Source organism: Mytilus galloprovincialis, chromosome 7, assembly GCF_965363235.1.
Source record: "Mytilus galloprovincialis chromosome 7, xbMytGall1.hap1.1, whole genome shotgun sequence".
NCBI classification, from domain to species: domain Eukaryota; kingdom Metazoa; phylum Mollusca; class Bivalvia; order Mytilida; family Mytilidae; genus Mytilus; species Mytilus galloprovincialis.
In genome coordinates, this window is record NC_134844.1 from 18,897,907 (window position 1) to 18,925,247 (window position 27,341).

At 33.2% G+C, this 27,341-nt stretch overlaps 1 protein-coding gene across 2 annotated transcripts in view; it reads right to left on the reverse strand.

Annotated features, from left to right (window-relative positions):
• The window catches only part of LOC143082464 (trifunctional purine biosynthetic protein adenosine-3-like), a 60,394-nt gene extending 33,347 nt beyond the window's left edge, over positions 1-27,047 (reverse strand). For both annotated transcript variants that reach the window (XM_076258133.1, XM_076258134.1), the window contains exons 1-7: positions 26,959-27,047; positions 20,766-20,917; positions 20,003-20,125; positions 19,353-19,500; positions 18,339-18,450; positions 16,285-16,353; positions 14,374-14,499 (exon numbers count right to left, since the gene is read on the reverse strand). In XM_076258133.1, the coding sequence (XP_076114248.1) occupies positions 14,374-14,499; positions 16,285-16,353; positions 18,339-18,450; positions 19,353-19,500; positions 20,003-20,125; positions 20,766-20,910 (723 nt within the window). In that variant the 5' untranslated portion in view covers positions 20,911-20,917; positions 26,959-27,047. The remainder of the gene's footprint in view (positions 1-14,373; positions 14,500-16,284; positions 16,354-18,338; positions 18,451-19,352; positions 19,501-20,002; positions 20,126-20,765; positions 20,918-26,958) is intronic.
• Positions 27,048-27,341: the final 294 nt, after the last annotated feature.

Here is a 27,341-nt window from a genome sequence, read left to right on the forward strand (position 1 = left end):
ATGTAGTTAGAATACACCAATAAGTAGTTAGTATGTATTAAACTTGCTGGAAAAGTTACTTTGAAAATTTTACTTTGCCATGGTATTTTGACCCTTCTGCGGTATATTGAACCCCCCTACTCTAGACCTTTAATTTAAAAATTCTGGCAATTGTAACTCTTTTACGTAGTAAGAATACACCAACAAGTAGTTTGTATGTATTAAACTTGCTGGAAAAGATATTTTTAAAATTTTACTTTGCCATGGTATTTTGACCCCCCTGCGGTATATTAAACCCCCTTCTCTAGACCTTTAATTTAAAAAATTCTGGCAATTGTAACTCTTTTATGTAGTTAGAATACACCATTTAGTAGTTTGTATGTATTAAACTTGCTGGAAAAGTTATTTTGAAAATTTTACTTTGCCATGGTATTTTGAACCTTCTGCGGTATATTGAACCCCCTACTGTAGACCTTTAATTTAAAAATTCTGGCAATTGTAACTCTTTTATGTAGTTAGAATACACCAATAAGTAGTTTGTATGTATTTTACTTGCTGGAAAAGATATTTTTAAAATTTTACTTTTCCATGGTATTTTGACCCCCTCCCCCTTTTTTACCATGGAAAATCAAATCTACCCTTATATATATATATATATATATATATATATATATATATATATATATATATACATATGTTATAATTACAAATAATTAAAGCATTCAAGCTACATATGGTCTAGTTATAATGTGTCAATAGGTATTTTGAATGACATTTTTTTGGTAAAGACTTCAGAGCACTTATACCAAGCAAAAATATTTCTTTTAATTAAGCATGGAAAATGTACCTCCCCTTTTTGTATGAATGATTTTTAATCTATGATAAGCTTTAGAATAATGTATAATGTTCTAATAATCATCTAGGATGAAAAAAACAGGGGGTTCAATTTACCATGGGGGTTCAATTTTCCATATAGGGGGGGTTCAATTTACCATGGGGGGGTTCAATTTACCATAGCGGTATTTTGACCCCGGGGTCAATTTACCATGGGGTTCAAAATACCATATGACACCGGGTCACGCCACACACTTTTTAAACTAGATACCCCAAAGATGATTGTGGCCAAGTTTGGATTAATTTGGCCCAGTAGTTTCAGAGGAGAAGATTTTTGTAAAAGATTACTAAGATTTACGAAAAATGGTTAAAAATTGACTATAAAGGTCAGTAACTCCTAAAGGGGTCAACTGACCATTTTGGTCATGTAGACTTATTTGTAAATATTACTTTGCTTAACATTATTGCTGTTTACAGTTTATCTCTATCTATAATAATATTCAAGATAATAACCGAAAACAGCAAAAATTCCCGAAAATTACCAATTCAGGGGCAGCAACCCAACAACGGGTTGTCGGATTCATCTGAAAATTTGATGGCAGATAGATTTTGACCTGATAAACAATTTTACCCCATGTCAGATTTGCTCTAAATGCTTTGGTTTTTGAGTTATAAGCCAAAAACTGCATTTTACCCCTATGTTCTATTTTTAGCCATGGCGGCCATCTTGGTTGGTTGGCCGGGTCACGCCACACATTTTTTAAACTAGATACCCCAATGATGATTGTGGCCAAGTTTGGTTTAATTTGGCCCAGTAGTTTCAGAGGAGAAGATTTTTGTAAAAGTTAACGACGACGGACGCCGGACGCCAAGTGATGGGAAAAGCTCACTTGGCCCTTCGGGCCAGGTGAGCTAAAAAAGCTTCATCAGCAACATTTTATATTGGCAAATTTCCAATGAAGTTATTTACATAAAGTTATTGGCAAATAAAAATAGAAAATGACATCATAGTCATGTCTGGCAAATTTCCAACATATATTATCAACTACTATTCTATACAAAGAAAGATAACTCCAATTGAAAATTAATTGCTATTGCACAATATTGTGCAATTAGATATTTCTTGCTAATGTGCAATACTGTGCAATTGAAAATTTCTTGCTATTGCACAATACTTGATATGGAATCCTGATTTGGACCAACTTAACAACTGGGCCCATAATCAAAAATCAAAGTACATATTTAGATAAAGCATATCAAATAAGCCCAAGAATTTAATTTTTGTTAAAATCAAACTTAGTTTAATTTTGGACCCTTTGGACCTTAATGTAGACCAATTTGAAAACTGGACCAAAAATTAAGAATCTACATACACAGTTAGATTTGGCATATCAAAGAACCCATTTATTCAATTTTTGATGAAATCAAACAAAGTTTAATTTTGGACCCCCATTTGGACCAACTTGAAAACTAGGCTAATAATTAAAAATCTAAGTACATTTTTAAATTCAGCATATCAAAGAACCCCAAGGATTCAATTTTTGTTAAAATCAAACTAAGTTTAATTTTGGACCCTTTGGACCTTAATGTAGACCAATTTGAAAACGGGATCAAAAATTAAGAAACTACATACATAGTTAAATTCGGCATATCAAAGAACCCCAATTATTCAATTTTTGATGAAATCACACAAAGTTCAATTTTGGACCCTTTGGGCCCCTTATTCCTAAACTGTTAGGACCAAAACTCCCAAAATCAAACCCAACCTTCCTTTTATGGTCATAAACCTTGTATTTAAATTTCATAGATTTCTATTTACTTATACTAAAGTTATGGTGCAAAAACCAAAAATAATGCTTATTTGGGCCCCTTTTTGGCCCCTAATTCATAAACTGTTGTGACCTCAACTCCAAAAATCAATCCCAACCTTCCTTTTGTGGTCATAAACCTTGTGTTAAAATTTCATTGATTTCTATTTACTTATACTAAAGTTATTGTGCGAAAACCAAGAATAATGCTTATTTGGGCCCTTTTTTGGCCCTTAATTCCTAAACTGTTGGAACCAAAACTCCCAAAATCAATCCCAACCTTCCTTTTGTGGTCATAAACCTTGTGTCAAAATTTCATAGATTTCTATTCACTTAAACTAAAGTTATAGTGCGAAAACCAAGAAAATGCATATTTGGGCCCTTTTTGGCCCCTAATTCCTAAAATGTTGGGACCAAAACTCCCAAAATCAATCCCAACCTTCCTTTTGTGGTCATAAACCTTGTGTTAAAATTTCATTGATTTCTATTCACTTTTACTAAAGTTAGAGTGCGAAAACTAAAAGTATTCGGACGACGACGACGACGACGACGCCGACGACGACGCCGACGCCGACGCCGACGCCAACGTGATAGCAATATACGACGAAAAATTTTTCAAATTTTGCGGTCGTATAAAAACCAAAGCATTTAGAGCAAATCTGACATGGGGTAGAATTGTTAAACAGGTGAAGATCTATCTGCCCTGAAATTTTCAGATGAATCGGATAACCCGTTGTTGGGTTGCTGCCCCATAATTAGTAATTTTAAGGAAATTTTGCTGTTTTTGGTTATTATCTTGAATATTATTATAGATAGAGATAAACAGTAAACAGCAATAATGTTCAGCAAAGTAAGATTTACAAATAAGTCAACATGACTGAAATGGTCAGTTGACCCCTTTAGGAGTTATTGCCCTTTATAGTCAATTTTTAACCATTTTTCGTAAATCTTAGTAATATTTTACAAAAATCTTCTCCTCTGAAACTACTGGGCCAAATTAATCCAAACTTGGCCACAATCATCTTTAGGGTTAGTAGTTTGAAAAATGTGTCCGATGACCCGGCCATCCAAACAAGATGGCCGCCATGGCTAAAAATAGAACATGGGGTAAAATGCAGTTTTTGACTTATAACTCAAAACCCAAAGCATTTAGAGCAAATCTGACTGGGGTAAAATTGTTTATCAGTTCAAGATCTATCTGCCCTGAAATTTTCAGATGAATCAGACAACCTGTTGTTGGGTTGCTGGCCCTGAATTAGTAATTTTAAGGAAATTTTGCTGTTTTTGGTTATTATCTTGAATATTATTATAGATAGAGATAAACTATAAACACCAATAATGTTCAGCAAAGTAAGATCTACAAATAAGTCAACATGACTGAAATGGTCAGTTGACCCCTTTAGGAGTTATTGCCCTTTATAGTCAATTTTTAACCATTTTTCGTAAATCTTACTAATCTTTTACAAAAATCTTCTCCTCTGAAACTACTAGGCCAAATTAATCCAAACTTGGCCACAATCATCTTTTGGGTTAGAAGTTTGAAAAATGTGTCCGGTGACTCGGCCATCCAAACAAGATGGCCGCCATGGCTAAAAATAGAACATGGGGTAAAATGCAGTTTTTGGCTTATAACTCAAAACCCAAAGCATTTAGAGCAAATCTGACAGGGGTAAAATTGTTTATCAGGTCAACATTTATCTGCTCTGAAATTTTTTAGATGAATCGGACAACCTGTTGTTGGGTTGCTGACCCTGAATTGTTAGTTTTAAGGAAATTTTGCTGTTTTTGGTCATTATCTTGAATATTATTATTGATAGAGATAAACTGTAAACAACAATAATGTTCAGCAAAGTAAGGTTTACAAATAAGTCAACATGACCGAAATGGTCAATTGACCCCCTTAGGAGTTATTGTTCTTTATAGTCAATTTTTAACAATTTTCATAAAATTTGTAAATTTTTACTAACATTTTCCACTGAAACTAATGGGCCAAGTTCATTATAGATAGAGATAATTTTAAGCAGCAAGAATGTTCTGTAAAGTAAGATGTACAAACACATCACCATCACCAAAACACAATTTTGTCATGAATCCATCTGCTTCCTTTGATATTCACCTAGACCAAGGTGAGCGACACAGGCTCTTTAGAGCCTCTAGTTGCTGTTTACAGTTTATCTATATCTATAATAATATTCAAGATAATAACCAAAAACAGCAAAATTTCCTTAAAATTACCAATTCAGGGGCAGCAACCTATCAACAAGTTGTCCGATTTATCTCAAAATTTCAGGGCAGATAGATCTTGACCTGATAAACAATTTTACTACATGTCAGATTTGCTCTTAATGCTTCGGTTTTTGAATAATAAGCCAAAAACTGCATTTTACCCCTATGTTCTATTTTTAGCCATGGCGGCCATCTTGGTTGGTTGGCCGGATCACTGGACACAATTTTTAAACTAGATACCCCAATGATGATTGTGGCCAAGTTTGGTTTAATTTGGTCCAGTAGTTTCAGAGGAGAAGATTTTTGTAAAAGATGATTAAGATTTACGAAAAATGGTTAAAAATTGACTATAAAGGGCAATTACTTCTAAAGGGGTCAACAGACCATTTTGGTCATGTTTGACTTATTTGTAGATCTTACTTTGCTGAACATTTTTGCTGTTTACAGTTTATCTCTATCTATAATAATATTCAAGATAATAACCAAAAACAGCAAAATTTTCTCAAAATTACCAATTCAGGGGCAGCAACCTATCAACGGGCTGTCCGATTCATCTGAAAATTTCAGGGCAGATAGAACTTGACCTGATAAATAATTTTACCCAATGTCAGATTTGCTCTAAATGCTTTGGTTTTTGAGTTATAAGCCAAAAACTGCATTTTACCCCTATGTTCTATTTTTAGCCATGGCGGCCATCTTGGATGGTTGGCTGGGTCACCGGACACAATTTTTAAACTAGATACCCTAATAATGATTTTGGCCATGTTTGGTTAAATTTGGCCCTGCAGTTTCAGAGGAGAAGATTTTTGTAAAAGTTAACGACGACGGACGCCGGACGCCAAGTGATGAGAAAAGCTCACTTGGCCCTTCGGGCCAGGTGAGCTAATAATAACCAAAAACAGCAAAATTTCCTTAAAATTACCAGTTCAGGGGCAGCAACCCAACAACAGAATGTCAGATTTATCTGAAAATTTCAGGGCAGATAGATCTTGACCTGATGAACATTTTTACCCCATATCAGATTTGCTCTAAATGCTTTGGTTGTTGAGTTATAAGCCAAAAACTGCATTTTACCCCTATGTTCTATTTTTAGCCATGGCGTCCATCTTGGTTGTTTGGGCGGGTCACCGGACACATTTTTTTCACTAGATACCCCAATGATGATTATGGCCAAGTTTTGTTAAATTTGGCCCCGTAGTTTCAGAGGAGAAGATTTTTCTAAAAGATTACTAAGATTTACAAAAAAAAAAAAAAAAAATTGACTATAAAGGGCAATTACTCCTAAAGTGGTCAACTGACTATTTTGATCATGTTGACTTATTTGTAGATCTTACTTTGCCAAACATTATTGCTGTTTACAGTTTATCTCTATCTATAATAATATTCAAGATAATAACCAAAAAGAGCAAAATTTCCTTAAAATCACCATTTCAGGGGCAGCAACCCAACAACGGAATGTCCGATTCATCTGAAAATTTCAGGGCAGATAGAACTTGACCTGATAAATAATTTACCCAATGTCAGATTTGCTCTAAATGCTTTGGTTTTTGAGTTATAAGCCAAAAACTGCATTTTACCCCTATGTTCTAATTTTAGCCATGGCGGCCATCTTGGTTGGTTGGCTGGGTCACCGGACACAATTTTTAAACTAGATACCCTAATAATGATTTTGGCCATGTTTGGTTAAATTTGGCCCTGCAGTTTCAGAGGAGAAGATTTTTGTAAAAGTTAACGACGACAGACGCAGGACGACGGATGACGGACGCCGGACGCCGGACGCCAAGTGATGAGAAAAGCTCACTTGGCCCTTCGGGCCAGGTGAGCTAATAATAACCAAAAACAGCAAAATTTCCTTAAAATTACCAGTTCAGGGGCAGCAACCCAACAACAGAATGTCAGATTTATCTGAAAATTTCAGGGCAGATAGATCTTGACCTGATGAACATTTTTACCCCGTATCAGATTTGCTCTAAATGCTTTGGTTGTTGAGTTATAAGCCAAAAACTGCATTTTACCCCTATGTTCTATTTTTAGCCATGGCGTCCATCTTGGTTGTTTGGGCGGGTCACCGGACACATTTTTTTTCACTAGATACCCCAATGATGATTATGGCCAAGTTTTGTTAAATTTGGCCCCGTAGTTTCAGAGGAGAAGATTTTTGTAAGATTACTAAGATTTACAAAAAAAAAAAAAAATTGACTATAAAGGGCAATTACTCCTAAAGTGGTCAACTGACTATTTTGATCATGTTGACTTATTTGTAGATCTTACTTTGCCAAACATTATTGCTGTTTACAGTTTATCTCTATCTATAATAATATTCAAGATAATAACCAAAAAGAGCAAAATTTCCTTAAAATCACCATTTCAGGGGCAGCAACCCAACAACGGAATGTCCGATTCATCTGAAAATTTCAGGGCAGATAGATCTTGACCTGATCAACAATTTTACCCCCATGTCAAATTTGCTCTAAATGCTTTGGTTTTTGAGTTATAAGCCAAAAACTGCATTTTAACCCTATGTTCTATTTTTAGCCATGGCGGCCATCTTGGTTGGTTGGGCGGGGCATCGGACACACTTTTTAACTAGATACCCTAATGATGATTATGGCTAAGTTTGGTTAAATTTGGCCCAGTAGTTTCAGAGGAGAAGATTTTTCTAAAAGATTACTAAGATTTATGAAAAATGGTTAAAAATTGACTATAAAGGGCAATAACTCCTAAAGTGGTCAACTGACCATTTTGGTCATGTTGACTTATTTGTAGATCTTACTTTGCTGAACATTATTGCTGTTTACAGTTTATCTCTATCTATAATAATATTCAAGATAATAACCAAAAAGAGCAAAATTTGCTTAAAATTACCATTTCAGGGGCAGCAACCCAACAACGAAATGTCCGATTCATCTGAAAATTTCAGTGCAGATAGATCTTGATCTGATGAACAATATCATACCATGTCAGATTTGCTCTAAATGCTTTGGTTTTTGAGTTATAAGCCAAAAACTGCATTTTACCCCTATGTTCTATTTTTAGCCATGGCAGCCATCTTGGTTGGTTGGCTAGGTCACCGGACACATTTTTTAAACTAGATACCCCAATGATGATTGTGGCCAAGTTTGGTTAAATTTTGCCAAGTAGTTTCAGAGGAGAAGATTTTTGTAAAAGTTAACGCAGGACGACGACGACGACGGACGACGACGACGGACGCCAAGTGATGAGAAAAGCTCACTTGGCCTTTCGGCCAGGTGAGCAAAAAAACCATTCGAAAAATGTCTCCCCTCCGATACAATTGACAATCTTTTATTCCATAAAATATGTCAAATCAAAATGATGGTCCAATTTAGTCAATTACAATTGATGTTTAGCAAGCATAACATGTATGAGAGAGCTTTCTGTCTAATTATATCAAGAGTTGTTGTGCAAGTCTCAAAGTGACCTTTATAAAATTCCCAAAAGTAGTAAAACTCCCATAACACCCGTAAATATGATTGGAAAAAAATGACAGTATAATATGGTCAACTGCACATGGTGTCAACAATCCTACCAGATATGAGAGGGTTCTGTAAAATGGTCTAAGAGAGGTTGCATTCACAAAGCTTAAGTGGCATTATAACAATACCTAATAAATGGTCAAAGTCCTATAACTCTGCTTCAATTGACAAACCAAACTGATGAAATAGCAAATAATCCTACCTAGTATGAAAGTTTTATGTCGAACTGTCTCTTGAGTATTGATGCGTTTTGGAGGGATAGAGACCATTATCTAGCATATTAATCTATTGTAATAAAAATTCATAATATCTAATAAAATTTGTAGATTTAGCTAACAAGGTCCTTATATTTGTATAAAGTAACATTTGTTTATAGTGGAAAGTTGTTTTAACGTTAAATAAGCTACAATTAACAAGAGGCTGTCACAACGACAGAAAACCGGATTTATTAACATTTATTTGTGTCCTGGCAATATCACAAGAACCATTACTGATGAATGGTGAAAGTGAAAATCATCAATATCAAATTTGACCTCCATTTTGTCATCAGTATCAACATATTAAAATTTGAAAAGCTTAGATTGAAAGGTTCATGAGTAAATGCAACAACGTGAATGGAAACGCCATTTTACGATCTTTCAAGAACCATAACTCCTGAACGGTAAAAGTCAAAATTGTCATTATTGAACTTGACCTCTATTTTGTCATCAGTAACATCATATTAAAATTTCAAAAGCTTTGGTTGAATGGTTCATGAGAAAATGCACGGACACGACGGGAAACACCATTTTTCAATCTTTCAAGAACCATAACTCCTGAACGGTAAAAGTCAAAATCGTCATTATTGAACTTGACCTCCATTTTGTCATCAGTAACAGCATATTAAAATTTCGGAAGCTTTGGTAGAACAGTTCATGCATAAATGCACAGACATGACTGGAAACTCCATTTTTCAATCTTTCAAGAACCATAACTCCTGAACGGTAAAAGTCAAAATCGTCATTATTGAACTTGACCTCCGTTCTGTCATCAGTAACAACATATTAAAATTTGGAAAGCTTTGGTAGAACAGTTCATGCGTAAATGCACAAACACGACTGGAAACTCCATTTTTCAATCTTTCAAGAACCATTACTCCTGAACGGTAAAAGTCAAAATCGCCATTATTGAACTTGACCTTCCTATAGTTGTCAGTAATAACATATTAAAATCTTAAAAGCTTTGGTTGAACGGTTCATGAGTTAATGCACGGACAACATTTGATTGCCGCCCGCCTGCTCGCCCGCCCGACCGGCCGCCCGCCGTACATCCCCAAATCAATAACCGACATTTTTGTTACAAAAATCCGGTTAAAAATTGCTTGCTAGTCCCTCTCTGTGATTACCTTTAGAGAACTTTGGGTCATTTCCCAATCAATCTATCATGAAGCAGTGGGATTTCCAGTGACACTAGAACAATAGAAAAATCACTCTTCTTATGAAAGAGATAGAAAAGGTAGAAAAAAAGGAGAGACAATTTATGCATAAAAACCGATATGCATAGGGATGAATATCTCTTAAAACACAAAACCATTATATAACTTTTATACAACCACTATAAATAAAGTATATGCTAAAGCTAAATTTGTTAATATATGAATTTTTAATTGCCAAACATGCTGTTAATTGAACAATCTATTGTTCAACATAGGTGTGTGTAAAAAACTGCCAGATTTGACTGCATATTTTTCTTTTTTTTTGAAAAAAATATATATCAAACCTTAATAATGCAGCTTTCTGAGTATCCAATTTTTAACGTGTTCCGAAATGTAGTTTAGTCACAAGAATTTTTCAAAGTTGGGTCATTTTGTCTATATGAATGTCGGTAAATTCGTATGATCGAGCACACCGTCAAGTGTATCGTTGGGACAACTCGATATAATGTAATCAATATACGTGACAAATAACCTAATGTGAAGTTTATTAAAATCATCATAACATAATTGAACAACACATTATATTTGAAAAACATGAGTCCTATAATATAAGACTTTCAAGGTTCATATCATTTACATTCAACGTTTTTATTGGATTTTTTTTTACTACAATGTAACGTTGGTAATAAAAAAAAATCCCAGAAAAATGTTGATTGATATTGTAAATGATATGAACCTTCAAATTCTTATAATATCGGAATAGAAAATATGTGATCCGAATTAACCATGCACGTGTATTGAAGAAGAATTTGCACTTTTATGAAGTACAGGGGGTAAGGTCTTAAACAATATTATGATCCCAAATTTGAGGAATTTTGTTGGCAATACTTTTAAAGAAACACTACATATAGGAACGTATATGTTAAATCTCAATATACTATTATTATGAAAAAACCTTCCCCCTCCCCCGATTTAGCATGTAATGGTTGAAACCTAAGGTGATTCGGGGCCCGCTTCAGTCTTGCGTCAGTGATTTAGTATATACTAGTAATAAACAAAATATTGTCTCATACTGAAAGGGGAGGCCGAGCAACCTGCACAGCCAAGCCTTTTATAGCTGACTATGCGGTATGGGCTTTGCTCATTGATGAAGGCCGTACGGTGACCTATAGTTGTTAATGTCTGTGTCATTTTGGTCTTTTGTGGATAGTTGTCTCATTGGCAATCATACCACATCTTCTTTTTTATATTGTCTTGCAAAACAGCCAAGATTTACAAAACATTTCTAACAAAAACCTTCAGTTGGTCAATCTGACTGGAATCTAATTATCGCTACTGATAAATAATGCAACACTAATGATACATTTAAGTTTTGGAAGGTTTTTATTCACAAAGAATGTTTCTCATTGATGTACATTTCTATGCTCTTGTCTTTTCGGAGTTTATATTGGAAATTAAATTGTTCCATGAAAGAGTCTAGCTCCACATTCCTATGCATATGATTGTCATATGTACGTGAGAATCATTCCATAAAACATCCGTTTGATATCCTTTCAATGCCAGACACTGTATATACATAGTGTTGGAAATCTGGCTAAACTTGTGCTGGATCAGACACTTGAATCTTACATCGTTATTGATGTTAAGCAATTAGTTTAACGGGCCATCCGGAACTGTTAGATTTTATGACAGTCTTTCTTCCATACAGAACATCACTACAAAATAATTTGAACATTCAATTAGGTGATTATAATATTATTTGGCAATCCAAAGAGAACCTGAAAATATTAGACCAACGTACGTTTGAACAGAGATGCTAAAAAAAATCCCCCCACAAAACCCCAGCCATTTTACTTTACAATCAAATTGAAAAAGTAGTTAGTTGCATGTCCCATCATCCTTTGGTTGTAGACCCCAGATAAATATAATCTAAATTTCGTAGCATTTTCACCACCCCCCTTTTTTTTAACTGAATTTGTTCAAGGTATAGTGGTTATACCCCTTTTCAGATTTCAGTATGTCATGTTGTATATATTTTATAAATTAGATGAATTTCTAGTAAGTTTCTAAGATATTCTTTATCATTTGACAAAATACTATGCATCTGAATTAAATTGTTTACTATTTGAAAAAGCGAGCCTTCTTACACTTGAATTTACCTCCCATTATTTCACATAGCAACACAAATTAAAAACTGCCAATCTTTGCTGCATATCAATTTTTTTCCCCGATAAAAATATATATCATGCAACATAATCAACTTTACAAATTGGGAGAAAATCAAGGTGTTCCGACCATTGGATAGTATTTAAAAAAAAATAATGAAAGGATGGCATGATTACATGTTTGATCCCTGACGACACTGAACGATGAGGTGATAAACTTAACAAGAAATAATTTACCTGATTCGTTATCTATTCACATTATGTTGACACGTCTTAGTTCGTTTATGCTAGCTCATTTTAAACAAGCTAAACAATTACAGCATCATCCGTTTTTTTTTTACCGATTACCTCTAGTCAGAAGAGCGCACTGTTTACAGGGGAGGTAATATTTTGACACCAGTTTGCCCACTGGAAGGGAAGATAAATAATATAAATTTCAATCATAGTCTTTTTCAAAAATGATGAACGGTTCTTTATATTGGTATGTAATCATTTTAAACGTTTCAAATTTATGAAATTATATTCGTACATCAATGTTTTTGATACACCAATAACAAAAACTGAAATATATTGAATTGATACATTTTGTAACTATTCAAATTAATATCAGAAACCTAAACTTAATTATAAAATAATGAACCTGTTAAAGGGAGACATTACTCGCATAACTTTTTCGAATTGGCACATAATACAACGGAATGTCACTCTTGCATACAAATGGCACATCAATATATTAATTAACTGTGCAATCGTGCTCCACCTTCAATGATGATTCTAAATTATAAATATAACCAAAAGTTGTTAATCTATATATAGATAGTAAAGACTAATGAAATCTAACCCACTGTTAAAATATTTCTTTGCATTTTTTTAAAACTTCCTCAGTAAAATGCTTGAGCCACTCGACTTTCATAGCTCATAATTAACGTTTTTACACAATATCTAAATAAAGTAGCTAAAGATTTTTCGATTCTCAAAGTGTAAGACGCAATAAAAATCGTATGCTTGCACCATCTTACCCAAAAACACATTTAATAAAGTTCTGAACATTTCGACATTTCTTCGTTAAAACCGGTTTTAAACAAATCACAAGTACGTGTTAAGATCCGAATAAATACCCATATCCCGATATCGTCAGGTTAATTTGCTACATTATCTTATTCCCCTTAGTGTGACACATGGCAGACAAAAAGATTCCCATGCCTTAACCAAATATCCTCCTCTACTGTGTGATGTGATATATAGTAACTGGGTGTGATTATGCTGAAATAAGCTGGCGATAGTCAAAGTCTAATAACTCGAGAAGAAAATGTCAAATCAAAATGGCAAGTAAAGAACTGCCAACAACACATAATGACATACAATCATACTAACAGAAAGCTACAAGGAAAACATCTTCAGACGAGTAGCATTTATAAGGAGTATTATGTTACAATAGAATTTCCTTTAATCAAAGTTTGATAATTCAAACAAGAATTAATATATCAAAAAGATAGTAAAAGTTCTACATTTCTAATCTGTTAGATTGATAAATTTCATGCAGAATATTGCATATTTTTAGATAATATTATCATTCAGTTTTGTGTAACACCCGTGCAAAGGTTGAACATCCACAGAGAATGACAACTGATTAAAGGTGTAGGTGGAATATGGTTGAAAATATACAGAGAAATTATATAATGTACATTGGGATTGTACATTGGGATTGTATGTACATGAAGAAGAATTGACAAATCAAAATGATAGTAAGTATGAACAAGTTAACATAATGAAAAACAATCCTTACAATTCTGAAATCATCTGTCAAATAGTCACTCACAAGTTGTTATCAAAGAAGTCATCAGGTAAAAATAATGGTCAAAGTCAACAATTACCATAAAAATCAAACTAAACACAAGTCCAAGAGGTACTTTTCTACATATAAAATGACTTACTGTTTTTTTTATAGATAAATTTAGTTGGTGGTGCCAAGAGGTTTAGAAGGATAAAAGAATCTTGTGTAGCCTCTTTAAGTTCTACATTTCTAATCTGTTAGAGTGATAAATTCCATGCAGAATATTGCATTTTTTCAGATAATTTTATCATTCTATTTTGTATAACACCCGTGCAAAGGTTGAACATCCACAAAGAATGACAACTGATTAAAGGTGTAGCCAGGTGGGAATGTATATAAAATTTACCAATGAACATTGACATGGTATTCCTATTTATATAGTATTAAAGGGAAATTAAAAGCATAAGAGAAAAAAATTATTTCCAAACATATTCAATTTCTTCATCTTTAAAAAATATTTCCATAACCATTTTTCTGAGAAGTAGCATGTCAACTGTTATAGCATTTTGGATGTGATTATTTTTTTTATTTATTATTTGTGCTTTTTTACGCAGTATTGACAATCTACATGTACTGTTAACAACTCAAGGTTTCTGTTTTGATTGGTCAGTTGTCTTACCTGAGGATAAGGACATATAGCCCCCATCCCTCCAGTGTTGGGTCCTTGGTCCCCTTCATTTAGCTGTTTGTGGTCTTGGGCTGGTGGCATCAGAGCAACAGTATCTCCATCACAAAATGATAAAACCTGTTAACCAAATAATGATTGTATTCAAGTTTGCATATTTAAAACATTAGCCCTTGATAAACCAAATCATGTTTGCCTTCAACACCTGCAATGACAAACTTACAATAATTGATCATTGTTGAACTTATTCTGACTGGTAGCATTTCTAATTTCTTATTAACATCCTATGACCCACAATGAGAAAATATTTTTTATATAAAGGCTGTTGTCAAATTAGATATAACCTCCTCCCTATAACAAGGTACATCCTCTCGCATGATTGAAATTATAGTATTATTTTCTTGTCTGTTTTAAAAGTGTTTCATGTTTGAATTATCAATCACTTACAACTACATGTAATTACCTGGGCTCATATCATATATTTCATTGTTTGTGTGCTTTCTATACCATACATTTTATAGTCTGCTTTCTATCTTGAATACGAGTTTGTTATGTAATAGGTTGCTGCAATTTACTTGGAGTTCAATATTTTATTTATAGATTTCTGTTTCGTCCAATATTAGTGTAAGGGAGGTAAATCTGAATATACCCAACATTGTATGCTAAATGTTTTAGAATTACCTCCCTTACACTGCTTTTAAATTGTCTTAATTGTTCATTGACCAGAAATACTTGAGTCTTTCCCCTTTTTTGCCCCTAATTCTGAAACATTTTGAGCCATAAACCCCAAAAGTCATTACTTACCATCCCTTCATGGTATGGAAACTTGTGGTTTAATTTCAGAGAGATTCACACACTTAAACATAAGTTATTGTTTGAAAACTACAAAAAAGATTATTTTGGGCCCCCTTTTTGGCTCTAACTTCCTACATTATTAAGACCATAACCCCCAAAATCAATCCAAACCTTCCTTTAGTGGTATTGAACCTTCTTGTAAAAATTTATAGAGACCCATGTACTTAAACACAAGTTATTGTCTGTCAACTAGAAAAATGCTTCTTTTTTGCCCTTTTTTGCCCCCTTATTCCTCCATATTCAGGAAAATTACCCCCAAACTGAATCCCAGCCTTCCCTGTGTTATATGGAAACTTGTGGTACAATGTCTGTCAGAGAGATCCATACAGTTACACACAAGTTAATGTCTTGAAACTAGAAAAAATACTTGTTTTTGGCCCCTTTTTAGCCCTTAATTCCTAAACTGTTTGCCCAATAACCCCTTAAAATAAATCCTAACCTTCTACTTATGGTATTAAACATTGTGGTACAATTTCAGAACAATTGAAATACTAATACACAACTTTTTGTCATGAAACAAGATAAATGTTGTTTTTGGCCGCTTTGGGCCCCTAATTCCTAAACCTTTGGGACCATAACCCCCAAAATCATCCCAAGCTTCCTTTTGTGGTTATAAACATTGTGTTCAAATTTTATTGATTTCTTTTTACTTATTCAAAAGTTATTATCTGGAAACAATCCGTCTTCGGACGAGACTGCCGACGACGACGTGATACCAATATACGACCAAACATTTTTTAATTTTTGCTGTGGTATAAAAAGTATAAAATATTTTCCCTACTAATAATAAAAAAACAACAATTTTTGCCAACAATCTATATCAATAAAACTAAGTTATGCGTAATGAAAATTCTTCCCAAGTCAACAGTTCCATGATCAGTTAAATCCATAAATAGCAGAGCATAGTGTAAATTCTCTTTCCAGCAAATCTTTCCAACCCAAGCTAACAATTTTATGGTGAGTTAAATCCATAAATAGAGCATATTGCTACTTCTCTTTCCAACCCAAGCTAACAATTTTATGATCTGTAATTATCTATTCAGTACATACAGAAACTTCTTCTCCATCCAGAAATTCTTCCACTACTACCTCTTCACCAGCTGATCCATATTTCTTGTTCTACAAAATACTGATAGTGTGAGACTATTTTGGTTAGTGTCAATGTCAGTAAAACTGTGGTCATTTTATTTTGGAACTATAAAATAAAAACACAAACAAATAACTGCCTTGGTGGTCTTGTTAGTAATTCTGTTTTTCTAGCAAAAGTATGCTGGTCGGACAAAGCTTAATTCCTTGCTTGTCTGACAAAGCTTTATATTCATTGCCTGCCTGAGAAAACTTAATTGTTTGCATGTCATACAAACCTTTGTTCATTGCCCATCTGTCAGAAACAACAAAATAAGACTGAAGAATGCCTCTAAGCCATATAATGTGATCTAAACAATTTAAAAATTAATGACTTCTCTGTCGGTAAACAGGAAGTTGACAAGTAACAAATCTAAAAACATGTCACACCCAAATAATAATACTTTTATTCGGAAAGCAATATACAGCTTATAGGATACATATACACAATTTTACACCAATATAAGAATTTTACAAGAGATATATAATATATATAAATATAGAGGTGTGCATGAAAGAAAATATAATACATAACACAAAATACGAAATATGAGCACAGAATGATATAATACTTAAATAAAGTGATAACAAATATACTATATAATGCAATTAAATTCAAAGTTTTTCTGCTGATTTTAAAATTATACCTAAGTTATTCAATTCTTTAAAATATCTGACAGATAACAACTGGATAAGTTTGTATGTAGAAGGATTTCTCCAATAATACTTTTCTATTTATTTTTCTCGAATTTGACTATATTTTTAAAAGCAAGTTCACTTGGAGCCCGATAACATATTACAGGATGCTCTTAATTGAAGTTCTTTTTAAAATGTGACCAAAATTTCCTGCTTGGTCATTATTTGTTAGAGTTTATAAGAAAACAGTAAACAGAAAGATGACGAGGTTTAACTCTGAAAATACACAGTAAAGCTTGCTCACATCAAGCATATTATAATTGGGTTATATGCAGATGTATTAGGTTATATGCAGACATAGTAAAATATCATAAGGCCAGGATTTTTTAATTTGTTGGTTTACAGATTTTCCCCATGAAAAAGTCGGGTCAATCGGTCGGAAATTTTTTTTTTTTTTAAATCTTTCAAGACAGAAAAATATGCCCCAAAAAATGTATTTCACCTTCAAACAATATGTTTAATTTGGTATGCTATTTTATCATCATTTCTTAAATTTCAGGGGGAGGGGTCCACGGAGACAAAGACGAAATTAAATCATTTCTCAAACAAGAAAAAAAACAGATCTGTGTAGCTCTTAATCAATTTCTGGAAATTTTGTGATCTTCAAGCATGAAAACTGATAAAGAAAAAATTTCAAAAACCTCGTACGAAAAATTATAAGTTTCAACACACGTGTCAAAAACGTAATAGACTAGTCCACTGGAAAAACGTGGATATCGGTTTCATCAGTTGTTATGCATTCTCATTTCTTATATCCAAATGGACGAATTGTTTTTATTATCAATGACACAAGAAAATTCCAAATGATTTGTTTATATTTAGTACTTTAACATGATGTCTCCACGTTTGGACAAGTTCATTTTCCATTTTTCTATGAGATGATGCATCTTACGGAATGATGACAAATACGGGATAGAACTTACTGTGTAATGGGTTTTAAACACAGGTTTGTTCCAAATCATTTGCGCAAACGACATTTCAAGGTCAGTTATGATTGATTTGTCTATTTTTAGATACGTAAATTGGAAGTATTATTTTTTCACAATAGAAAGTGTTATCAATTCTATTAGTGTTTAATGCATTTTATTTCATAAAAAAGATTATTTTATTTATTTTTCTGGGACAATGAAGCATGAAAAGTCAATTTTATTTGTATTCTGCAAATCGGCAAAATCGGGTCGGTGGATCCGTAAACCAACAAATTAAAAAACCATGGCCTAAAATAAAATGTAAAAATTCCTCAATTCACAAAAAACATGAATCCACTGAAGTATAAAACATACCACCAAAATATCAGTAACAGCTTGGCATGCTTGATCTCTGTTCTGTGCTACTACTACACCTTTACCTGCTGATAATCCACTGGCCTTTATAACTAATGCTTTGTATGTAGCACTACAAAGAGGGAAAATAATTCATTCAGATTTGATACTAATTTCTACAAATAAACTAACTATTGAAAACTATAAAAATACTCCTGAGAGAAATTGTAAACCAACTTATTTTCGCAGATACTTTATTTCGTGTTTTACCCATCTAGTTTACTTCATGGCTATTCAATTATGCAATACTTTTAGTTTACTTGATGTAGCTTAATAAGGAAAGATCCAAGTTTAGCATATTCACAATGATTAATATTCACATTATTTCTCTACTCATGAAAATCTGGTAAATAAATCGCTTGCGAAAATAAATTTGTTTAAAGTATAAGGTAAGACATTCTGAATTTTTTTTTTAAAAGTTGATGATTGTGGATAGATGGCTTCTTAATGTCTGTTGGAAAATTTACTTCATATCAATGTAATATTATATGAGCCCTGCTTTGTACTGAACCTACATGTAGAGGTGGATTTAAAGGTGCTATTTCAAAGGAAACAGTCTACAGGATGACATGTCCCTGTTCTCAAATCCCAACTCTGAGCCCACAGGTATTTCCTTTTAACTCTGTAATATTGTGTGCAACTTTTAGTTTCACCTTTTCACACTCAAATGATTTTCACAAAATGTTTACTTTCAAAATAAATCATTCATTTAAATTCATATTTTTTTTCTTATTCTATTTATGGGTTCCAACTACATATGGCAAATTTAACTTTATGTAAATTTGGTTGTTCTTTTTAGGTCTATTTAGTCTCATAGCTCCTAAGGTTTTGACATATTTATACATCATATGCTTTCAAATGCTCGGTTTTGAGCATTCATGATAAAGGTAAACCCTTAAAAAAATTAAGATGCCCAAAATTAAAATTTTTATTTTTATTTATTTTCATTTTCATATCTAAATTTTTTTACAATACCTCTTTATATGTTTGGTAGCAGCCTCTGGACAGGTAAATGTTTGAAATCTGGCTGTTGGTATGTTATGTCTCTCCATGAACTTTTTAGAGAAACTTTTACTGGCTTCAATTTGTGCAGCTGCAGCACTTGGGCCAAAACAACATATACCTAGAAAATATAAATTGAACACTATCTAACAATGTCCATAAAACAAAAGTTACGTTCAGTTTGATTATAAACAATTATTCATAATTTAATAGCATAAGGACAAGTCATTACTTTAACAAAACTACACTTTATAATATATTTCATATGAATTTTTATTTTTGTGGGTACAGTGTACCAGTTTTTGTGGATTAAGGAAAACTATATTTGATTATATGGTTTTGCCAATGTCTTCATTCAAGCATATATAGAATTTGTGATTAGTTGAACTTTAAATTTGTAGATTACTGGTCCCCACAAAACCCCCCAAAAATTGGTATCCAACAAGTGTAAATAATAATGAATCCACTGAAAATTATTCAATTTTCAAAAAGTTATCTTTAATTCATTTTTAACGCATTTTCAACAATTTATTGCTGTTATTCCAACAACAATGATAGACCTTAAAACCCTGTTTTGACAGTGAATAATTTTAAGACTAGATTTAACAAGTTATCTGTCTTACCATGCTGTTGCAGGGTATCTGCTATCCCAGCAGCCAATGGATCTTCTGGTCCAACAACAACCAATGAAACTTTTCTATCATCACAAAACTTGACAACTGCATTAAAATCTTTCACATTTAAATCTGTTAAAATATAAATGCAAAACCATTTAGAATATTTATGGAACTTTTGTTATAAAGTAGATAATGTTTTAAATCTAAATAATAAAATTGCACGCAAATTATAGGTACTAACTATTATCCTTAATGCATTAGATTATTCAGGAACAGTGCAACACAAGGAAGTATCATATGACCAAAACAAATCTGGTCTGTTAAACTAGTCACTGTTTTGTCCTCACAGAAATCTTCAAAAACAATTTCTGACAAAACAGACATTTTGCAAGACATGGTTCACCAAAAAAAAAAACTAGTCACATTTGCTTTCAGTCAGTATGGATGGGTTGCTGTAACTCCAAGGTAATAATTGAATGACATAGAAACTCAGTTTAGTCAATTTTCATCAGTCAAGGTTGTATAAAAATCGAGAGAAACAATTCAGCTGGGTGTGTTTAGGCCATGTATAGCCAGTATAGGACAGTTTTATCTATCGGGTACAAAATTGTTTTATATTCTGTAATATAAACCCAAGAATGAATCTAATCAATTTCTGTAAACTGAGAGTTCACAGAAATCAAAAACTAGTAATATGCAAAAAATGTTTAGTCTTCATTTTCACACCAGCTTCACTCTTTAAGTGTAATAAAATATCTGTAAACCTTACCAACATTTTCTACTTTCTTGTCTTGACAAGTTCCTGCATTTCCTGGTGCAACATACACCTGACTGACTTTTGGTGACTTTGACAGTTTCCACGACAACACATGCTCTCTTCCTCCACTACCAATCACCAGAACTGTTTCTGTCATTTATAATCTACCAACAATATATATCACAAATTAAAGCAATAAATACATGTACAAGACATTGCAATTCCATTTTATGAATGAACAGCCAAGCTTGACCTGGGGTCATTTGGGGGAAACCATTACCCATCATTGGACATTAAGCAGTGATTTTGCTAGCGCTCGTCACTTTTGTAATTTACGAAAGGGTTTTCGCATTGACGAAAGTATTTCAAATCAATTTCGTCACTTAAATTTTGAAAGTGTAAAAATATTTTCACATTAAAATACGATCTACCTGTCTTTATGTTTGTGACAAGTTTATGACCCCCAGGTAAATAGCATTTTCAACAGGTGTTACAAGTTGTGATTACAACTACATGTAGTCCGCTTTAATATCGCCATCAGATGGGTCACTAATCCGTTAATTATTAATAAACCTAATAATTTACCATCATAATTATTTCCCCCAAACAACCTGCAGGAGTATAGTTCCGTCATTTGATCGAAATTGTTACCCCCCCAGATGCTTCCTGTACTGTGTGCAATGCATGCGTGAAAGTATTCCTATGACTATTTATAGACCCTGATTAAAAACGTAAAATACGAAATCATTTAGAATCAATTAAACAAGAGAGACAAATATATATCTCTTACTAAAAGAAATGTAACCAAAATATTATAATTTCCTGATGAATCCGGACTAGTTTTGAATTAATCATCCACGTGTCACTACCCGTTTTCGTTTCATTTTAAAACCGAAAGTAGTAAACATGATCTATTCTTGATTTGTTTCTTGTTCCTAAAAGGATTTTATACAGTTCCAACTTAATAGAAATGATTTACCAAATATCAATTTAGACGTTTACTTAGGATAATGATTATGCAGTGATATAATCATTGCAAGTTAATTTCTGCTGTGATTCCATGTTTACAAAAAATGAATCCAACTTTTGTTGATCGGGAATGTCCTCTGGAACAAACTGAAGAGAAATTGTGAACTAAGTTTCCACATCCCATGTCAGAATCTTTCAAAATAAGAGCCAATACAGTAAAATCATACAATACTGACTTCCAATCATGCCAAAGTCCTTTAAAGTCTGACAAAGTCAAAGATGAAGCTAGTAATATAAATCCTTGGTCTCTTGCTGTTACACAAAAAAATTTCATAGCGCGCAAAAGTGACTAAAGCCCTCAAAATCCTAGCTTAAACCCTGATTAAGACATAAGATATTTACTTTGAGACATCAAATTTTTCTAGGATAAAGCACCAGTAGACTTTATTCATGTTACCGAATTTTGACTCTCAATTATATAATCATTCGAGAGGTTACCTAATTTGTGGTTTGAAATCCTGGTACTCAGTCAAGTAAAAGAGCGACCGAAAGAAGTAAAATCAAATCAACTTAAAATCTGTGCATTTTCAGGGTAAAGTTTACCAATGCTTACTGGTTTCTGATTATTTTGAAGTATAATGAAAACATAAAACAGTATATTTACTCCAAAAATGTACAGATCAAAAGCTTAATTTTACTTCTTTACCTTGCTCTTGGTTGCCCGAGGACCAGGCTGTCCAAGCAGAGAGAAAGTAACCTGTTGAAAAAATTTTACGGGTTATTTTCGTGGGTGTAAATTTTCTTGATTTAACAGCAACAAAGTATACCAAATATTTTAGTGTTTTTATTTTGGCGGATTCTTTAATACCAATTTAATATTTAAGCGGATACTTAAATGGTTACATTTAAAAATTTGAAAAAATTGACTAAGACTAGTGTATGTCTATCATGTCTATTGTAAATGTTAAATGATTGTTTTACTCGCAGGAAGTTCTTATTCATTAATTATATTTTGATACACTTAATTAATAGAATAGTCAATACCTGCAATTTTTTTGTCACAGGTGTACAAACTTCTTGTAACCGTTGTGGTTGCTTGGTTACCAAATTGACCCGACCTTTGATGTACTATAAATCATGATGAGTGACTTGCAACTCTTATATAATTTGAAACTAATCACTAAGGATAAAATATCTAAAAAAAAGCACCTTACACTCTTATATTATCAATTATTTTATTATGTTACCAATTAGCACCTGTTGTTTAAATTAACATAAACCACTAATGATCCCAGGACTGGTAACACAAATATATCTTAAAATCAAAGCGCTGTAAGCACTGTAGGCAGTTAACCAAAAACCAAGGCAAACATAATTATGAAAACTGTGGCAACGTTGCTTCAATTTTTTTTTAAAGATTTAAAAGAACAAACATTAAACATTCATATATAATTGTACATTTATGTTCATTTAATGAATTAATCATTAAGGCAAATAATTCATATTTTATCAAGGTTTTCAATAGCAACGTATATATCAAGTATTTTTTTTTTCATGGTCATGAGTCTCGAGTCAGCAGTGGTACAAATTCGCAATGATTGCAGTTCTTCTAGTTGATCGTAATTGTTCGTATTAGTTGACTGTTAGTATTTCAAGTTGAATTTAGTACGAGCTTGTAAAAGTATGAATGGACTTGCTTCCCTGGAAAGAAAACTGAGTTTGTGTTCTACAGTTCATTCAATCTTTTTGAAATGACAAACAGGAATGAATATGGTTTAGGAGTTGGTACATGTATCTCAATCTTTTACAAGTTCTCAAAACACACACAAGAGGGTGTGAGTGACCCTAGGGACTACCCCTATTTTTCATTTGATTTTTTATATTGTCCCATACATGAATATATATGCTTTAGGGGTGGGGGACCCCAGTGACTTCCCCTATATTTCATTTGATTTGTTATATTGTCCAATACATGAATATATATGGTTGAGGGGTGGGGATCTCATCTGTTTCCAAGTTATCAAACAGGATTGGGTAGGGTGACCCTTAGGACTCTCCCTATATTTCATTTGATTTGTTCTTTTGTCCCATACATGTACACGAAAATATATGGTTTAACTTAAGGTTAGGATCTCGACTGTTTCCAAGTTCTCAAACAACAGGAGGGGTGGGGTGACCGCAGGGACTTCCCCTATAATTTATTTGATTTGTTATATTGTCCAATACATGAATATATATGGTTTATGGAGGGGATCTCAACCGTTTTCAAATCCTCAAACAGGAAGGGGTAGAGTGGCCCCACGAACTCCACCTATATTTCATATGATTTGTTATATTGTCCCATACATGAATATACATGGTTTAGGGGTGGGGATCTCGACTGTTTCAAAGTTCTCAAACAGGAGGGATGGGATGACCCACAGTGACTCCCCCTATATTTCATTTGATTTATTATATTGTCCCATACATGAATATATATATATGGTTTAGGGGTGGGGATCTCGACTGTTTCAAAGTTCCCAAACAGGAGTGGTGGGGTGACCCCAGGGACTCCCCCTGTATTTCATTTGATTGGTTATGCTGTCTCATACATGAATAAATATAGTTGAGGGGTGAGGATCTCGACTGTTTCCAAGTTCTGAAGCAGGAGGCGGTGGGTGACCCTAGGGACTTCACCTATATTTCATTTGATTAGTTATATAGTCCCATACATGAATGTATATGGTTGAAAGGTGGGGATCTCATCCGTTTCAAAGTTATCAAACAGGAGGGGGTAGAGTGCCCCAAAGGACTCCACATACATATAATTTGCTTACATTCAGGTATCATATTATCTAGTTGCACTATATGTGTAAAATAAGAAACTTCCAGCTATTTTAACTGACCCATCAAAATTGAGAAAAAAAAATACCCATTTAGTAATATGTTTACACTTTAAAAGCGTCTAACTTGCTTTACTAACATTTATTACTGATAAAGAAAATTTATACTGTCACCAGGACCATATATATTGTTAGATATACTGTTCCCAGCTGTCACAAAGACTCACATTGTATTGGATTTTGACATTAAAATTTGTCAAAAAGTAATTTTGAGTTTCCTATGGATACCTATGGATCTTCAGAACGCTGGCACTGTTGCACCATTATATTTTGCTCTACTTCATCATCATTGTATTTAATTGTACGTTTCTCACATTTTCAGTACAAAATATTTTCTGTTTTTTTCATTCTTTCACATATATCTTTTGGTTTTCAATTCTAGTGTTTATATTTATTTACCATGCAAAGATGTATTTTGTCATCTGTCTGATTTTTTTAAAAGTTCAAAGATCGCCAAAACCCGGAATTACCCTTATCCGCTTCCGGAATCGGATCCGATATTAGAATTTTCTTCATGTCAGCCATTTTTTTTTCAATGTTGTTTTTGTCAGATACGATTTTACTCGAATTTACACATTATTTGTCGGCGATTTTCTGTATAAAGCTAGCGGTTGAACAAAATGAACATCGCTGTCATGAATAATAATGCTAAAAACAAGTTTTGAGATCGTTTATTAGGAGGCTTTGGTAAAAAGGTTTGCAAAGTTATTTTTATATTTCCTCTCAAGTCGTGCATGTCGAGCGTAGCTAGTAACCAAGTCGAAAGTCTGACTGCAAAAGTGGAAGATCGCAGACCTTGGACAACCGCTAATTGCACCCCTGCCTCCAAATTGAAAAGATACAAAAATTTCCGCCAACAGCATGAACAGTGGAACTTATTTTAAGACTACTGACGTAGTTGACTACGTATTGACGACAAACAATATTCCTACGACTTTTGCCATTTGGGAAATCTAAACTACTTGTCTTTAGAAATTTTCGGCCATTAAACATTTCATACATTTGTTCTTTGACAGCTTAGCCAAAATCTCAGGGGATAATAAACTGCATAAAGATTCCTAATGTGCCCTACTTCCTATGTGCAACTTCAAAACTTTTGGATAAATCGACGATCATTTAAGGTTTTTCTGATCATATTTTTTGTAATCAAAAATTAAAAGTATGAAAAAACTGTCCAATTAGTTATGAATAACATAACATCCAGCTAGATAATAACAATGGCACATATTTCAGCATTTATTGGGTAGAGCACAAATCTAGAGTGCTCGCATAAGGCAGCTTAACTGCCTAAAAAACGCTTTAGTTATTCTTATGAAAATATTTTTGAAGAATATAATTTCACCATTTTCTGCTTACCACCCAGAAAAAGTGTAATAAACAACCCGCGAAAAATAACGCACTATACAGTATCACCTCATGTTACCATGGTTATATTATTTATTTTCACCTTTAAATTGTAATTGTTTGTTTATAATTTTTTGGGGGGGCTAATTATTTTTCTCTGTTTTTGAGGTTATAAGATTTTGGTGATGTTGAACTATTTGTTAAACTTCTCTTTATCATGTTTATTTATTATGTTTCTGACAGAGATTGAACAAAAAAGTGCACTGCAAAATCCAGTTATCAATTAAAGTCTTCAATTTTCTAACACATCAAGTGCAATAGACAACTTTCGAGTTTGATACATTTCCGACAAAAACTCTGGTTTTAGTGAACGTCATTTGTGCGTTTTGGGGGCGTCGTCACTTCCATTCCAATGTTGAGCGAGTGGTTGGAAAACTATAATTCTATATTGTACGAATTATACGACAAATTGAATTCTCAAAATTGACAATCAGCATTGATGTCATTAGGGAATTGTCATTAAGTTCCTACAGAACAACCATTATTTCTTGTTTATCCTGCACAATAACGATCACCAAGATGCTTGATGAACGTAAATAGTGCAGGGATACAGGCGACCCCCTCTATCTGGTAAATGACGTCATAAAGGCGCGTATAATTGACGAGTTTTTTCCGGTGACGGATGAACTCGAAAGTGGTCTATTAATTTGTATGTATCTGGAGCATGCTACATGTATATAAATGGTTATGGCATAAAGTATAATTTGTCACTAATCTATTGGGACAATTAACTGACAATACCCATCATTTGCCTCTAGACGGAAATATGTGCGACTTTCACAGCGGCAGCTAGAAGAGTATTAAAGCCTGTAAGGCTATGGGGGTTTATTGGCTGTCTGAAAATTATAAAGTACTCTTTTTAACCGTAACAAGCAAACGAATTAGCATTTATAAGCTACTCGTGTACAACATGAAAACTTAGAGAATAAAAACAGTGGCTATAAACTTACTTGCTCAGCAAAATGTGCTGTGCAATGTTATTGTCTTGGAACACGTGTTTACCGTGAACCGGAAATACTAAAATGACCTTACTTGGCTTAATATTTCCCGCCATTTCCATGTGGTACGATAATTTCAATGTGACTTTGAACTGAGACTATTTATAAGTATAACACGACAAGTTATTAAAGACAGTGCTTAAGGATGTATTCTTCTGACTTTTCAGTCTCGTTCAGGCTCGTTGAAATGTCGTTCTTGAATTATTTCCAAAACATGTGATACAAGTGGAAAATATCAATGAATTTTAAAAATATTATAATCAAACATAACTGTGAAAAAATTGTGTATTTACAATGGATGGTTTTTGAGTAATCCAGTTTTCAAATTTTACGAC